Genomic DNA, 17,472 nt, shown 5'->3' with positions numbered 1-17,472 from the left:
GGGTTGTGTTGGGGAGCAGCCCAGGTGTCATCATCTGAAATCTCTCTTCACAGGTCTCTGTGACAAAAGGGAAACGTCTTAGGGATTTGCTCTTGGGAGAGGGGTCAGTAAAGGTAATGAAGATGCTGTGGGCATGGAGCATCCTGCTACTTAAACAATAGGCAGGTGGGCCCTTAAGGAAAGGGAGATGGACAGAGTTTACTGCTGCTTTGAGTTGGAATGCCCTTTGCTGTATAATTTCCTTCCCCTTTCTCCTCTCCTCTGCATTTCTGAGTTCTGCCCTCTTCCCCAGCCAGCAGCTTGCACTCTGGGTCTCACTAATGGAAATAAGTTGCACGTGCAACTGATGGCACTGATAGCTTCCACATCCCAGTTCCTTTGCTTATTTACTTGGTGCTATCACTGCAAGATAAACAGAAAAATTTCAGGTAATGGAAATGGCTGTGGAAGCTGAGGCAGCAATGAGTGTCTGGGACAGATGTATTGGCCAGAGCCAGGAGCATCACACAGACAAACAGCTTGGCCTTGGTGCAGTCCCAGATTGGTCAGTGTCAGCTCTTCTATTCATAGAATCACAGAATGGTTGGGTTGGAAGGGACCTTAAAGACTTCTCAGCCATTCCGCCTTGCTTTATCACTATCTACCCATGTAAAAAGTCACTCTCCTCCTTCTTCTAAGCTCCTTTTGAATACTGAAAGGTCACAATGAAGTCTTCCTGGAGCCTCCTCCTGCCTGAACACCCCCAGCTCTTGTCTTGCCTTCACAGCAGAGCTGCTGCAGCCCTCTGAGCATCCCCGTGCCTGCCTCTGGCCCCGCTCCAGCAGCAATGCATCCTTCTTGTGCTCAGAGCCTCAGACCTGGGTTCAGCTATCCCACCAAACCCCTATGATGGTTGCTACAAAGAAGAAGGAGCCAAGCTGCTCGTAGCCTGTTTTCCAGAAGGTGAGAAGGAAAAACCCAGGTAAGGGGCTGGGAGCCAGATCTCGGCGCATGGTGTGAGTTATGCTGGGGAATGCTTCATCTGGAACCAAATAAAGGAAAGGTGCAGCGCAAAGAAAGGACTGCTGCCGTTGCTCGGCTTTGTCCGTCCTGCCGCAAACCGAAGCGCGCAGCCGGCAGAGCTCCGTGCCAGCCGCACCGCGGGGCAGCGGCAAACCGGATTGCTGCAACGCTCCTCCTCCGGCTTCGGAGGGGCGGGGAGCGGGACCCGGCATCCTCCCCGCATCCATCTCGGCCGCCGCACCGCGGGCACAACCCCCCCCCCCCCACGTCCCCTTAACCCGCACCACATGGGCTGCGCGGTGCCCCCGGCCCGCAGCCGCCCGCAGCCCGGCATGGAGCCTCTGAGCGGAGCGCTGAAGAAGAGAGCGACGGAGCAGCACTACCGAGCGGAGGTGATGATCGCCGGAGAGCAGCTGAGGTAGGGCTGAGCCTGGGCTCTGCGCTAACACGGCTTCAAAGCTTGGTCCTTGAGCAAGAACTTCCCCAAGGTGCCCCGAACCCAGAGCCTGAAGCAGGGATGGGGACCGCCCTGCAGAGTTGTCCCTTGGACGCCACATGCCTGAAGCAGGGCAACACAACACAAAGGGTTTTTGTTTTGAAAGCTACCTTTGGGCACTTCTGCTGTTTTATGGCCCTGGTTCTCAAACTACTTCTAAGCTTTCTTCTTAGGAAGGCAGAAACGCATCCTGCTGTGCAACAAAACCGGTGTGGCTGAGAATGTGTTCCTTGTGTGGATGGGGTCACAATACCAGAACTGCTCTCAAGTGTGTGCCTGAAGGCTTTTCCAGCTCTCGAGCAGTTTGCTTGTTTGTGTCTCGAGCCATTCTGTTCTGTTATGAAACACATAACTAGAAAATACATCCTTGAGTAACATAAAGAGCCCATGTTTGCTAGCACCAGATTCCCAAAGTTAGCTCTGTGTCATTATGTTGTCCAGCCTCAGTGAGTCACATCAACCTTAGCTTTATTTATCTGCACCATATCAAGGACTGATAATTTCCAGCTAAATACTAGAACTGCATATTGAATACACAGCCCATGGCCAAGGTGGCTGGAATTTAGTAGCACCATCAAGGTCAGCTCCATCTCCGCTGTCTTTCTAAATTGTTGCTTTCCTGGCTCCAGAAATTAAATCTGTTTTTTTGTTTGTTTGTTTGATAGTAAATGGGAAAGAGTTGGTGCCAGGGATGGGCAGCATCAAACCTTCACACCATTCACAATTCATGTTGCAAATGAGGCTTAAACATTGAGCTTAACTTTCTTACAGGGAAGAGCAGCATCAGATCTAAGGCTGGGTTGCTTTGTTTCAATAACTCAGTGCAAGAGATAAAAAGTTGTGGCTTTTTGCGTGCTGCGGGCAGGGCAGGTGCATTTGCATTTGTATTTTCAATTCTGTACTCATCCAGGGTGACTGAGGGTTAAAATGGGTTCTATAGCCAAAAAAAGGGGGGTAGGTATGCAGAGAGAAAGTAAAATAACTGAGCTGTCTGTTAAAATTGCAAAGAGTGAGCAAGCAAGGGCAACGATGTGGCCTTCAGTGAAGAGCTGGGGCCGTTGCACCCAGGAGCACAGTGCTGGCAAATGCTGTTTTGCAAACACAGTGCTGTGAGGAGCAGAGCTGGGTGGCCTCAGCTGTTTCATGCCCCAGAGCTGCTCTCTCCAAGCACTCCTACTCCATGTTAGAGAGAAGCAGGTGGCCTTTATCCAGCACAGCTGCATTGCTCTTCACTTGTGCTTTGCAGGTGATAGGTAAAACGTCAGTAAAAAGTCCTGGAGTGCTCAGGGATGGAAGCATGCAATTGTTTGCTCATGGTATGGCATGATGCATCCTTCTGCTTTGGGTTGGGGTGGGAGCTTATTCCGTGCACAGAAAGGCTGCAAATTGCTGCTGGGGAGGAAGGTGGAGAGCTGGGTTCTGCCAAGCTTGGCTAACTGAAAGGGGAATGAGGGATGGGTGAGCACTGCACTGAGTGCTTGAGTCCTTTGCCTGTCCTTGGGGGACTCTTCAGCCTGGCAGTTAGAGTGGAAGCAGTGATGTGAATCTTCCTAAGGTCAGTTGGGTCAGTAGTGATGGGGAAACTGAGGCAGGGAGCTGGATGACGTTGTTTGAGGGAAGGACTGAGAAGAACTAAATGCACTGTGCTTCTTTGCTTGCCCAAGGAGAAGGAATCAAGGTGCTGTGTAAGACAGCCTTGTAGCCTTCTCCCACACACACTCAATATGCCTTGATCAGCTCTTGCATCTACAGAAAATCTCAACCATTTGTTTTCCCTGTTCTCTGCTTCCTGCCCTGCCTCCTCGCTATTGTATCCAGCCAAACAAACCTTTGCTCTGTCTTTATGGTTCTTTGGCTTGCTAGCAAGTTTGCAAATCCCTCTCAGTTTGTTTTGGCTGCAGCATGAAGTCTGTTCAGTGTCAGGACTCATTTCCCAGCCAGAAATAGCTGCGCAAGTGAGGGGTGAGGAAATGCTTCTTGGGGGTGGCAGGGAACAAACACATCCCAAAGAAATCAGTGGGAGAGGAGTTTGGGTCTCGAGCCTCTCCCCAGAAGGATGGAAGTATTAATTTCCATTTCAGTCACTGCTGTGTTTGCAAGGCTGCTGTGTCAGGCATTCCTTGCATCTTCTGCTGTCGGTCTTTGTGTTTCAGTTGTAAAATCTGGCGTGAAAGTCACCTCAGTTTTACTGAGTGGTGAGTGTTCCTGGGTGGCATTCTGTAAGAGAGGCCCCAGTAATTGCAACAAATGGCTGATCTGTACAGAAGTGCTCTGGAGCAGCCGCTGCTCTTTGAATTCACGCTCCTCTGTAACCTGGGTTTCTCAAGTACAGGCAGGTCCTTGGGTGCAGTTTGGGGATTCATTACTGTCAGGTGAACCAGATGTTCGCCACTAACTCTGCTAAGCTGCATTAATCACTCTGAGAAAGGAAATCTTCTCAGTAAGTTCATGTCCTGGGCAAAAGGAAGGGAGAGAAGGAAAGTTTTTTCCTACAAAGAACAGAACAGTGCTTTCAGGTGCTGTCCAGGTGAGTGCTTTTATTTGGATGCTCAGATTGTAAGGCTGTTCAGCAGAGTGTGAAGATTTTGATGCATTGGGCTCGCTTTGAGGTGCAGGGCTGAATGGGTCCTGCTTTGTACCTCTGTTTGGAACTGTGGGTACCTGATGTGGTGGTCCCTGGGGACCTTCTCTGGGCTGATGTTCAGATCACACTACATGACCAGAATGATCTTAGGAAGCCTATGGATCCATTGTTTAGCACCGGTGAAAGAGAAGGCTGGAATGTACAGCTGTTCTTGCTGGAACTGCTTTCTGGGATTTAAGTCCTGTTTTCCTATTTGTGCTTTTAAATAGAAAAGGGAAAATAAGACTGCATTTTGTATTGCTTTGGGTGGGCTGCCTTGTGCATCCAGGGCTCTCCCCTTCCTAAAGCCTTTGTGCTCTTGTAGACATGGGAGAGCAGCGAGCTGAGTTTTGCAGCAGTTGTTTTGCATCAGTGTTCATCTCCAGCAGCTATTTAGCAGGGGTGCTTTTGTGACTGTTTCTTCCATTTACTGAGCACTCAGCTTTATGATTTTTCATCTTCCTCTAAAGATAGGAAAACATCATTTGGATGATGTGCCTTCAGGGTCATTCATTTGTATTTAATCACTGTGGGAATGCAGCCTTGTGTTCACATCCTTGAGAGCTCTATCATTACGGGAGGTTCCAAGGTTCAGCTGTCCAGCTGCCATGCAGGAAACCCAGCTCCTTTTCCAACGAGAGGAAGCTGTTGGCTTTCAGCAAGGTTAAGCAGGATGAATGTGATGAATAAAGATGTCTTCTTAGTGACCTTGACAAAGGAACAAGTTGGTTCCCCAGTGCTGCCCATCCAAAGTAAGAGCATGTGCTAGCAGAGAGCGGGTGTGCCAGACTAAGAGTGTTTCACAACAGCTGATTGTCATGTTCCAGCAAGCATTTTATTTCATTTTTTTGTCCTTTTGAATTAGCAATATGTACATGGGAAAGGTTTTGGCATGTAGAAGAGTCGTAATATTGTATTACACGCTCTTCCTTAACATTTTTTTTTATTTTGAAGCTTGGTTATGAAACAATTATCATTTCACTGGCTTCGTTGTCCCAGCATGGTGATAGATTGCGTTAGACTGCCTCGTGTGATTATGGTCTGTGTCATTAAGTGTCAAGATGTGTGTGTGTGTATAAATATATACACATGTGGTCCTTGTAGACTTCCACAAACTCTTAACAGTAATGGATGGCTCTTGCTTAAACAGTTCCTATCTTCAACAAACATTCCTCTAGAGTGGCATCCACTTGTTGGTTTCTAGGGAAATAAAATACATCAGAAAGGCCTGCTCATCACTTCTGGCACTGGGGGATGCTGTCTGGGTGGGGAGAAGGAGCCTCTCTGCTTGCGGTGGCAGCTGTCCAGGTGTGATTGCATTGGAGGGTGCACAGTAAAATAATGGAAGGAAAAAGAGCTCAAAACTGTAAAAATAGCAGGCAACTGTCTGCAGTAGGGTAAGCTGTTCTCTTCAGGTAAAATCAATATGCAGAATACATGTTGGTTACTTGTGGGAATGAATCTTCCTGGTAAGGAGAGTAAGATGCTGACGCAGAGCTCAGTGTTTGAAGGAGGCCAGTCAAGGCGGAACCAGGAGCTGGCTCTGCATGGCACACTGGGTTTCACCATTTGCATTGTTTTCTTTGTGTCTCTGCTTTGTCACATCCTGCTGTGTTTCTCTGGGGGTTACCAGAAAGGTCTGGACCTATACTGCTAAGAGCTTGGCCTGAAGTAGCTCAAGCACTACTTGCAGCCATCACTTAGGACGTTTTCATTCAACAGAGGTTTTATCTTAACACTTTTGAGACCCTAATTAATCCTTATATTGGAGGATAATCCATTATTATCCAATAGATGTCAGTGAGTTTATTGCTTCTTGTATGGTACCTAAAGCTATTGTCCAACAGGCTGCACCACGTACGCTGTGCTGTACACAGAACTTCTTCAAAAAGAACAAAAGGAGTTGAGGAATTAAAGAAATGCTGCTGTGATTAATGCCTTTGTAAAATAAACCAGTCAGAGGCAAAACTGTGAGCTGAAATGAATAACTGGAAAGCAGAAATGTCCTGGAGTTACAGAGAAGATATTAATTAAACATCTCTCTGAGTCTGCTGTATGCACTGGGCACTTTCCAGGGTTGGTGTTCTGGGAACAGCAAAGACTACAGGGCAGGAGTTTGTAGGCTGCGTTGGCTTTGGCTGGGACACAAAAGTTCTCTGTGCTCTGTGGCTTCATTGGCTGTAAAAGTCCTTTGAAAAGCCAAAGCCGTGCCCACCTGAGCAGCCTTCCTTCTTATGTATCTTTCCATCAGAGCTACAGACGAGCCATAACATCAGGGTGCTCAGGACAGGACACTTGTAGTTCTGCCCAACTCTGCCCCAGTCTGTCCCAGTTTGAACCAGAAAATGCCAGGACTGCTGATGGACTGAAGGCAGCGCTGTGTCTGGGTGAGCTAGAACTAATGTGTGTGTGATTTGGATCAGTGTGCTCACGTGTGCTGTGGGTGAGTGTGTACAGGAACAAAGGAGAGCACAGATCTGCCTGGCATTTGTCCTTCTTGGAAGGACAAGTGCTCTCATCCAGCCCTTGTCCTGGAGGCAATGATGTTCCTGCTTCCATAGACATGGGGAGGAAAATTAGGCACAGAGCCATGCAAGATGACAGAAAACGTGTACAATTATTATTTCCTGTACTTTGGCCCTTTGGTTAGCTGATTTTAGAGGCTTATTTCACGCACAAAGTCATGCATGGCTCAAAGTGAGTCCGGTTCAGACAATTACAAAGTGCACAAAATGGCAGTGGGAGAACAGGAGATGCTGAAAAGAGGATCTTGGGGATGGATTGATGCAGTTTGTAAAAGTCAAGAGGTTACACATAATTTTTAAATCATGGGTGCTTTAAATGGGTGCTTTCTAGGAGTCCCAACCCATCGGTAGATTCTCCAGGCTGGGCTGGGCTATTGAATTGAGATGTCCATGCCAAGCCAGCTGTGCTCTGTGCCCATTTCTCTCTCCAGGCTTCGCCTGCATGATGGAAAGCTCATTAAGGACAGGCGTTACCACCTCCGAACTTACCCCAACTGCTTCGTGGCAAAGGAGCTCACGGACTGGTTGATTGACCACAAGGAAGCCCCAGATCGAGAGACGGGCATCCGCCTGATGCAGAAGCTGATGGACCATTACATCATCCACCATGGTGTGTGGCATTCTCAGTGCATCCCCAGGGGACGACCGCTGGTCTAGTCTCTGCTTCTGCCTAGCAGAGGCACAGCCTTGCAGCTGGGCTCTACGTTCAGCCTTCAGCCAAGCACTCGGGAAGATGCACAGATGTTCAGCCACAGCTGGGGCTGCTTCCCTCTGCCCTGCCCCTGCCTTTGGCAGTGCATCTTCTGCTTGGACAAGCAAGGGCAGAGGTGCTTTAGTGAAAATGCTTTCAGTTGCAGTGAAGATTTCTTCAGATATATCTTAAACAAGGTTTTCCAAAGAGATCTTAGGGCTTTAGGCCAAAATGGTTTTGGTTTTGATTTCTAGGTTTTTCTTTTGTTACCAAAAGAATAAAACAGGGTTTTTACATTGCCCTTGGTAGGCAGTTTTGGGGGCTGAGCTGCCAGCCTTGGCTGCATTCTCTTGCAAACCCGAACACAGGTCTTTGGGACGTGGTGGCCATCTGGTTGGAGCCAAGGAGACAGAAGCAGGTGACAGTCACAGAATTCTGCCCTCTTCTGCAGCGATCAGCATAAGCCTCCTCCAATCATCGCAGTGCACTCTGTTGCCATCTGCTCCTTGCTGGGTTTCATGCCCTTTGCATTAAGCTGCCCTGACTCAAAATCAGCTCTGCTGCTGTGATTTACCACAAAAGCATAGCACTGAAGCAGTGACTTCTCTGTTAACCATTAACACTTCAGACTGATTATTTTTCCATCTCTCCAGCCAGCAATTTCCAATAAGCCCATTAGTTGGCTAAACCTGTGCGGACGTGGCTGCCAGAGCTGGTTTGATTGCTTATCATGGGCACGTCCCTCCTGCTCCTGCAGAACACACAAGCAGGTTTTCCAGCTTGCTGTGGGACCATTAGTTGTTGTTGGTCCTATGGAAACGGGATTGTCTGCTGACTGCCTTGCAGTTGGCTGCCTATGCTGTTTGCCCTCCTCTCCGCTGGTATCCAGAAGGACCATAATTATTCCATGCAGATGCTCTGTGCTGCCTTTAAAGGGCTGATATGCTTCGAGCTGCTGCTCAACTACATGCTGGAAATGCATTGAAATCGGTCTCCATGTAGCAAAATGTTTTCACTCAGAGGGTGGTGAGGCACTGGAACAGGTTGCTGAAGGAGGTTGTGGCTGCTCCATCCCTGCAGGCATTCAAGGCCAGGCTGGATGTGGCTCTGGGCAGCCTGGTCTGGTGGTTGGTGACCCTGCACATAGCAGGGGGTTGAAATGAGATGAGCATTGTGGTCTTTTTTAACCCAGGCTTTTTTAACTATGATTCTGTATGATTCTTATGGGTGCTGTCTGTCAAGGCTGTGTGCTTATTTCCCAACTATCACCCCATGCTATCTGAATCACTGCTCCTTTCAGTTAAGGGGATCCAAGCTTTCTCTTCTAAAACAACCACCTCACCCTGCCTTCTGCCTAGTGAGTCTCAGGCTTTGGTGCCCTGGCTTCCCACCAACGCAACTGCTCAGGAGGAGTTCTGAACTCAAGATCTTCTGATGGGTTTTAGCCTTGAGTTTGTCACCAAAAGGAGAATGAAACATTACTCAGAAGAACAAATGGTAAAGTTCTAAAAAAGAAATATATCTTTTGAATTTTATTCAAATCATATTTGCAAGGCTGGCTTATTTGAAAACTGGACCATAATGTTTCATTTTATTTTCATTTCATTTCAGTCAAGTTGTTGTACAGTCGTCTCTTCCAGCCAAGTTTATCTCAAAACAGCATCCCCAGTATTTTCCTGCTGAGTGTTGCAGGCATTTAATAACCATGCTTTTATAGACCACTCTCATCTCCAAGGTAAATATCAAGCTGGGGTTTTTATCCCAGTTGTATGCACCTAGCTGCAGGAAAAACTCTTGAGGTCTGCTTGCCATACAAGTGAATTGGCACAAAATGGTAGGGAAAAGTTTCTCATTATGTCATTGCACATTGTAATTCACAAGTACTTTTGGCAGGGATGGAGATGATTTGGTGGAGTTTTGGAGGCAGTGATGCCGGGTTGTTTTCCCTCCCCTCCAAGTCTGCTTACACATGGCAAAATTCCCATTCTAATGAAGCAATTTAGCGACCGGGTCAGAGTGTAAACTTGAAGTCAGTCTGTCCCAAGAGCTTTCCCATAGGGCTGACCTCTCCCAGAAGCTGCGCAGGTCTGATTTGGGGACGGAAGGCTCAGATACTGGCTCAGCAGCACGGTCCAAGAGGAATAGAGAGGGACGCAGCACGTTTCCCATAGCAGAACATAAGGACAACGCGCTGCTGAGCCTGTGTGCAGTGCTTCTGTCTGTCCCACATACACTGACCTCCTTCTCTCCTCCTTCCAGTTTGTGATGAGCACTCGGACTACAAGGACGCCAAGCTGCTGTACCGCTTCCGCAAGGACGACGGGACCTTCCCCCTCAGCAAGGATGTGAAGGTGTTCATGCGAGGACAGAGCCTTTACGAGAAGTGCGTGAGTCCCTTCCCAAGGCCTCGGGTCTGCCAGCTGTGCTTGCTGTGCTGCTTCATGGCTGGAACCACAGCAAACTCGTCTCTTTCTGTTCTGTATGCTGCAACCCTGGGAAATACTCTTTCTTGGAGAGGAGCTGAGCTCTGAACTAATGCGTGCTTTGATGCACCTTCTCCATACCTGCTCCCCTTCCAAGCCCATCAGTGGGGCACTCCCACAGACACCCAGCAAGCTTCCTAACTCAAAGTTACCCCACAAGCACAGTGTCACTTAACAAGTGCTGATGGATGTGGTGTCCTGTCTCTCCACTCTACAACAGTGAGAAGTTGATTGGCCCAAAAATTTTGGGAACCAATTTAACATCCTCAGAGGTTTTTCTTCCGTGATAGAGCAGCAGTGTGATTGGGATCATCAATCACACACATCAGCCCTGTTAGGACTTGTGTCCCAGCACAACCAGCAGGTACAGGGCCAGCAGGGCTTTTCTGCTCTGTGATCCTGAGCCATAGAATGGCTGGGCTGAAAGGGACCCCAAAGATCATCCAGTTCCAACCCTATGCCGTGGGCCAGCCACCAAATCAGGCACCAGATCAAGCTACCCAGGGCCCCATCCATTGTGGCCTTGAACACCTCTGGGGATGCTCAGGGATGTCCTTTGGACAGGTGTGATTTCTGTCCTTCATACAGGCATGATTTCTACTTCCCCGTGCCCTCTGCATTGCTTTCACTTCGCTTTTGCTCAGCAGTGGATGGGAGAGCATCGAGATTCTTACAGCTGAGGCTGCTGCACCCTCTCGTGGAGGCACTGCGTTCAGCTCCGCCACGCCACAGAATGAACATGGGCTTACCACAACGCACCTTCCCCATCCATCTGGACCAGCCGTTATTTGGGCACGCATTCGGTTGCTTGCTTAGCTTTCCACTGTAGCCTTTAGCTGAGGTTGCGGCCGAACTGATTCCTCTGCATCTGCTCCCGCTGCTGGGATGAAGATTTACAAACCTGTAAATGCAGCTGTGCCTTTCGCCCTCCCTTCCCACCGCTCTCAGGCAGCGATGATTTGGCTTTGCCCACTCTTCTCATCCTTGCTTCGGGCTGCGTGGCATCACGGGCACTTGTCCCACCTCTGCCAGGCTGGTGAGCGTGGAGGGCTCCATCCTGAAGGTGAGGGAGGAGAACTCGGTGAAGTACCAGCGGGCGTTCCTGGGCTGCGAGATGGTGGAGTGGCTGGTGCAGGAGGGAGAAGCAGAGAGCCGGAGGGAAGCGGTGGAGCTGGGCCAGGCACTGCTGGAGCACGGGATCATTCAGCACGGTGAGAGGAAGGGAAGCGAGTGATGAGCATAGCTGTCATGCCAAGAACAAATCCCCATTCATGGCATGCAACAAGTGCTGGTCAAGTGCCCACTTAGAGATAGCAACGGGGCCTTTTAGTGCTATGTTTGGAGCCGGTGACCTTTGAAGCCAGAGCAATCCACTGCCCACAGAGGCTTTGAGCTGCAATTTGAGCTGTTGCTCTGCGGTCCTTCAAAGACCTGGGCTGCAGGGCTGAGCCTCACCCTGAGTTTCCAGGGCTGGTTTGTGAGGTTGCAGAGCTCAGCTGGGCTGCAGATCACACCCACCTACAGGGCTTCAGCTTTCCATCTGTGAGGCAGGGAGCCCTCTGAGCTCCTGGAGCTTGGTGATGTACTGATGGGATGGCATGTCCTGGAGAGGTGGCCCTGCTGCTCTTCCTTCTTTGCACAAAGCATTCTCCAACAGTCAGAAAAAAAACCTAATATATAATGCAGAAGCATTAAAAGCAATTCATCCAGATAGCTTGGTATGTTTGCTACACATCTTTCATGCTCCCTCAGCCTCTCCTTCCTCTCTTGTCCTCTCCAGTCTCCAACAGGCACCACTTCCTGGACTCTGACATTCTCTACCAGTTCTGGATCAACTTCCGACGGCGGCGACGTCTCACCGAGCTGCTCAGTGAGAATTCCTCCCGTGCTCTGTCTGAGAGCCCCGACAGCCCCTTCTGCCTCCGCAAGCTCAACCCAGAGCCAGGCAACACCAGCTTTCTCTCTGGTAACTGTCTCTGAGTATTTGAAGGGTGCGAAACCGAGGCTTATGCTGCCAGAGCATCTCAGGGCTGAGGTGTAGCTCCAGCATACACCATAGGGTGCTCCTCCAGACTTCTTATGAAGTAGCCACATGTCCTGCGTGCTGGTGGATGTCATGGTGCAGTGGCAGTCTCTATCACAGTTCCCCATTCCAGGAAAAACAACTCATCAGCTCGGCTCTTGGTCCTTCTGTAAGGCTAGTTTTATTCTGCCTAAACTCAAATGCTGTATTTGGTGCATGCACATCCTTCAGATGTGGGTCAGGCTGCCGTGGGAAGTTTACTAAACTGATCTGTTCCTTCCCTGGGTAACTGTTACTTCTGACTTTTGCAGTCCAGCCCAACAAGGAGATCAAAGTTGTCTCAGCAGTTCGGAGGAGCAGCATCACTTCCCTTGCTGGAAACTCCAACCCCTACTTCAGCATTACTCCCACTCTGGTTTTCCCTCCTGTGGCTGAGTGCAACCCCAAATCAGGTCTGGGCTCCAGCACTGTCCTTTTTGCTACACAGGACACATCTGTTCCCTTGGGCATGAGCTGCCTTATTATGTGCTTTAGTGTATGAAACCCTCAATTCTGATCAGATCTGTCACCTTCTGCCCTAGTGTTAAAGAGACCCGTCACCAATGAAGAGCTCCTGTCCCCTGGGGCCCCCTACGTCAAGAAGACGCTAACTGTAAGTGACCATCATGAGTGGTGTCACTGCTCTGATGGCACCGAGCTCTCTTTGATCACTTTCTGCTTTGATCACATTTTGCTGCTCTGACCTCTCAGCATTGAAACTTTGATTGCATGTCACCTCATCCCAGCTTCTTCATGGTGTGTCTCAGTGGGTCGATGTCTTCGCACGTCCTTGTTGCTGAAAGCAGCAGTGACCGCTGTGGCCTCTGCTTTAATTTAATATATATCAGAGGGATATCCAGGAAAGAAAATGTTTCCTGGACAGGAGAAATCCAATTTTTGTATTGCCAGCTTCACACAAACTGTAGATTCAATCAGGTCTTGTGGCAGCTGGGACTTTGACACTCATCCTGTGTGTCACAGAGATGTCACCTTTGCACTGCTTTATTCAGCTTCTGATTTCCTGTTGCAGAGAACATATATTAATGTGCTCTGTCAGCTTCTGATGGAGTAGAATTGAAGGGGGAACATTCAAGGGCTGCTCTTCTTTTACTATGATGGGCTTTCTGTCATGAATAAAATAAGCCCCTTAGTTTGGGGCTTTTGCTTTTCACATTATTTCTAGAGCTGTAGGATCACATTAAAACAGCCCTGCCTGGGCTAGGGGCTGTGAATGTCACAGGACAGTTCTTGCCCTGAGGATCCTTTTGTGCTTGGCTATTTCTGACTCTCTCACTATGCTGGTTTGACTCAGGTGGGTTTGGATCTGATCCCCAAGTTAAATAGGCTGCAGAAATTGGAGGGAAAGAATGAGGAAAAGAAAGCAGCTGGTTGGTGTGGCATGCATGAAGATGTGCCACTTGTCCTCCTCCTGAACGCTCTTGCCCTGCCCTTCAACTCTGCCAGCTGGGGCCTTTCATGGCTCATTGCATTCTGCTTCGCTGTGCACTTGCTGTTATTTATTTATATGGCTAATGTGCAAAGTCCTTCGAGAATTCTTTTTCTCCTTTAGTCACATCATATGGCTGCAGTGTTAAGGCAAACTGCTTTGACAAGCTGAGATCAGAACAGGAAAGGTTAGGAGTGGCTGGTCCCATCCTGCAAATTCTGCATTAAGGCACAGTGTCCCTGTGTTTTGGAAATGCTTGGTGTGCTCTTGGTGCACACCCTGCACTGAACTTCGTGTTGGCATAAGAGAAATGAACAGTCCAGGAGGGCCAAGGCTCCTGTGTGCTGTTTTCAGGTGATACGTGTTCAAAAACCTTCCACAAACGCAGAGTGGAAAAATGAAGTCAATCCTTACCCGTGGCTGAACATGGAGGAGGAAATGGGGAAATTAGAAGGGATGTGTCATTGCCAAGGATACTGTGAGAGACTCTGGCACAGGTGAATGAAAAAACCTCCAGGATTAAAAAGAGAAACAAAGACTGCCCTTGAAACCAATATTTGCAAGAGCAATTTGTCCCCAGCTGTTGTGCATGGAGGTGGCAGAAGTATTTAACTGATATGGAAAGTTTCCTGGTGCCCAAGGATGCTCTCATTTTATCTGACAGACTGAGAAAACCACATAGTAACGACAACTATTGCTAATGCAACTGGAAACAAAGAGTGAAGGTCTTTCTGTCTTCTCTCCCACGCTAGATGGAAATTTCAAGCAGAGCTCTGTGCATCAGTAGGAATTGCAGCATCCCCTCTATCCAGCCTATTCCTTTGTTCTAAGTCCTTCTGTTCTGCTTGCAGATCGTGGGGGATGCTGTGGGCTGGGGTTTTGTGGTCCGAGGAGGCAGACCGTGCCACATCCAGGCTGTGGACCCAGGAGGACCTGCTGCTGCTGCAGGCATGAAGGTACTCTGCTGGAGCCTGTCAGGCTGAACACATCCCCCATGGTAATCCCACCTTCTGCAGCAGAGGTGGATCAGTGCTCTGGTTGTGTTTGTCTGCTTTTAACAACGTGGTTCTGCATGGAACTCTTTCCCATGTGCATGAGAGCAGAATAACCTCAGACTGATGCCTTGATTTGGCTCCCCAGGTTGTGCCCAATATTCCTGGCTCAGGTGTGAGAAAGGGAGGTCTTGAACATCTCTTTAGACCCACCATCTAAGCGTGAAGGGGTTTTGTGTGTAGAGCTGCAAGCCTGGATTTAGGAGTGAATGAAAGAAATGGAGTTGCAGTTACCTCATAAGAAGAAGAGCAGTGAGTGAGCAATTTCCACAAGCTGACACAACCCTGCAGCCACGTGGATATTTGAAATAATGGGGTTCTTCAGAGGCAAAGTGTGACTCTTGCTTCAGGCAGGGTTGGAAGGAGACGTGTGAGTTCATTTCATTTGTTCCACAGCCTAGTTTGTTTCTCCTCACCTAATCTAATTTGCTACCAAATTGCTAAATGTTATTATTGTGCCTCATTTCCATCTGTGAAATGAACCACTGCTCATAAACGAGTAACTTCTCTCTCCATTAGCTCAGTCTAAATCCCTTTGGTCTCTTTTTTTTATGATACAGTGATTATAGCACAGTGATTATTAGTGGAGCTTACAGAGTGGTGATGCTTTGGGCTTTGCAGGGTTTTGCAGTTATTGGCAATACAGCCTCTGGCTGCAGTCAGCCCTGAGCAGAAGCTGCTGTTGAAGGCATGAGCTGAATGTAACCAGCCCTTCCTCTCCCTGCAGGTGTGCCAATTTGTTTTCTCAGTGAATGGCATGTATGTTTTGCATCTGGACTATCAGACCATCAGCAGCCTCATCATGACCGGACCCCGGACTCTTGTCATGGAAATCATGGAAGCCATTGAATGAACGGAGGAGCCTCATCCCACCACCGTGTGGAGGAGGAGGGCACTGCAAAGTAGGGATGGACTGTGGGCAGGGACCAAGCTCAACCCTTCACTCTGAGATGTTTAGTCAGGCATTTTAGCATGTTTTCAAATAAACACGTTCTAATGGGTGAGTTTTGGATTTTGATGATGTTGAAATCTTCACCTCTAGCTGACCTTGAGCTCTCGCCACTCCTTTCTAATGCTGGTGGGAGAGTTCAGTACTTGATGAAACCAAGTCTTGGAGCAAGCCAGCCACCCCGCCAAGGCTGCAGGACAGGTGGTGCAAGCTGCTGAGCAGCAAGAAGTTTGATACCAAGAAAATGAGCATGTCTGAGCCCCCCTGAGCTGTCTGTGCAGTCTACCACAAGCTCAACGAGCTTCCCAGATGGCTCCACAAGCTGTGCCATCAGCTGTGATGTATATGCTTCCTTGTAAATAAAGCCATAGGACCCTGCTACTCTTTGGGCTGGTTACTCTTCCCAACTGGGTTTCTTGAAAGGTAAGACTTCTACAGTAGCTCTTCTTGTGCCTCTAGTTTCAAATAATGCTTAAATTAATTAACCAATGTCATCTTTAATGTTTTCATAAATGTCTTGGATACAAGACTTGAAGGTATACTAAATAAGTTTGCAGGCAACAGGAAACTGGGAGGAGCTGTTGATGCCCTTGAGTGCAGAGAGGCCTTGCAGAGAGATCTTGACAAATTAGAGGGCTGGCAGCCACCAACTGCATTAAGTTAAGCAAGAGCAAGTGAGAATTCTGTAGCTGGGATGGGGTAACCATGGTTCCATGCACAGACTGGGACACGAGAGTCTGGATAGCACTGGGACAGGCTCTGAGGGTCACAGTCACAGCCCTGGCTTCACTTGCAGGCAGTGTGGGACACTCATATGCAGCCTACTTTGAATGTAAGCTTGAATACAGGTAATAACAAGAACGTGGGGAGGTTTATTGCTCTCCAGTTCACACAGCACTCTGCTCATCACTTTGAACCTCCGGTCACTTTGATTTGTCTTGAAATGTGTGCTGATTTCCCTGGAAGATGTGATGTGAGGCACTGCAGTGCAGCTGGCTGCCTTATTTCTTATGTATACAGAGAGATGTGCTTATCTCACGCTGGTGCAGAGGGGTAGCACTGCTAAAGCACAGGCTTCCTAGAGCACGGTCCAAGCAACATGTTTGCACTGATAACCCACTGGGGTCTTTCCAGGCCCTAAGTGAAAGCGGACAGCCTTCTGAACTACACAAGCATAACCACTGGAACTGTCTATTTTTCTGGCTTTGAATTTCCTAGAAAGCGAATGAAGCATAGGAGATTCGTGCTCTTTCGTTTCTCACCTTCTTGCTTTGCAGTGAACTGCTGCAAATCTGAGCAGCTGTTGAACTCCAGTTCAACAGGAGAGGCAGTTTGTGGTATTTAAATGCAGGGCAGTGCCAATTCTGTCTCCCCAGCCGCACGATGCTTCATTTTAACAAGATTTAAGTGTTTTCTTTTCGTGTTACCCTTCGGTTTGTATATTCTGACGCTTTAAAGCTTTTACTAGATGATAAAGAAAATCTTCAGTGAACTACTAAATGTTTGTTTATTGTGCAAAAATATTTAGAAACTTTGATTTTCTTCCTTCCAACACGTCCAAGGGTGCCCATTTCCTGAAGAGTGAGCAGTGCACATTTCCTGAAGCTCACTGTTGCCATGCAAGGCCGATGCTAGCAGTCAGCAGAGATCTACCTGCAAATCCAGTCTGCAGCAGGGAGGAGAAACACCACTATTGATTGTCCCATTCGTGGCAGTGAGGACAAAAGGTTTTGGATGAAGCCTTGGCTCTCCAGGGTTGTGTAGCCAAAGGTCAAGGCTGCAGGCACTGCTTGCTCTCCAGCTCATGAATCAGCTCCTGGCCTCGCAGAGCCTCCAGATGTGCTTAATTCCCCTATCCAAACGCAACACAATTGGCCTTCAGCACAAGCGCTGGGCTCTTAGAAATACTTAATGGGATGTGAATACTGGACTGAGTTCATCCCTGGGATCATGACAGAGGGTGGGAGGCACAGCTTCTTGCTGCGCTCTAGGAAATCAGCAAGCAGCTTCCTAGATGGAGGTTTAGCACTGAGATAACACGAGCACTCCGTGCCTTTCATTGAGAGTTACAGTCACAGGCTCATGCTTTCCTTGCATGCTTTATCGAGCCACGTGTCTGGGCCACCGCTCTGCTGCACGGTG

General features: G+C 48.6%; 1 protein-coding gene across 2 annotated transcripts; it reads left to right on the top strand.

The window, feature by feature from the left end:
• Positions 1 to 1,268: 1,268 nt before the first annotated feature.
• Positions 1,269 to 15,711, top strand: LOC122187347 (DEP domain-containing mTOR-interacting protein-like). Of its 2 annotated transcripts, XM_042884778.1 has the most exons (9): positions 1,269 to 1,420; positions 7,078 to 7,256; positions 9,597 to 9,720; positions 10,853 to 11,031; positions 11,601 to 11,786; positions 12,155 to 12,295; positions 12,425 to 12,495; positions 14,181 to 14,285; positions 15,109 to 15,711. In XM_042884778.1, the coding sequence occupies exons 1-9, from the start codon at positions 1,290 to 1,292 to the stop codon at positions 15,232 to 15,234; spliced, it is 1,242 nt and encodes a 413-aa protein (XP_042740712.1). In that variant the 5' UTR covers positions 1,269 to 1,289; the 3' UTR covers positions 15,235 to 15,711. The 2 variants fall into 2 exon arrangements, with proteins under 2 accessions (XP_042740712.1, XP_042740713.1); XM_042884779.1 differs by lacking the exon at positions 12,155 to 12,295.
• Positions 15,712 to 17,472: the final 1,761 nt, after the last annotated feature.

This window comes from Lagopus leucura, unplaced genomic scaffold, assembly GCF_019238085.1.
Source record: "Lagopus leucura isolate 7727_CA_CO unplaced genomic scaffold, USGS_WTPT01 Super-Scaffold_100045, whole genome shotgun sequence".
NCBI classification, from domain to species: Eukaryota; Metazoa; Chordata; class Aves; order Galliformes; family Phasianidae; genus Lagopus; species Lagopus leucura.
Note: the sequence above shows the minus strand (reverse complement) of the source record. Positions and strands in the feature narration are given on the sequence as shown.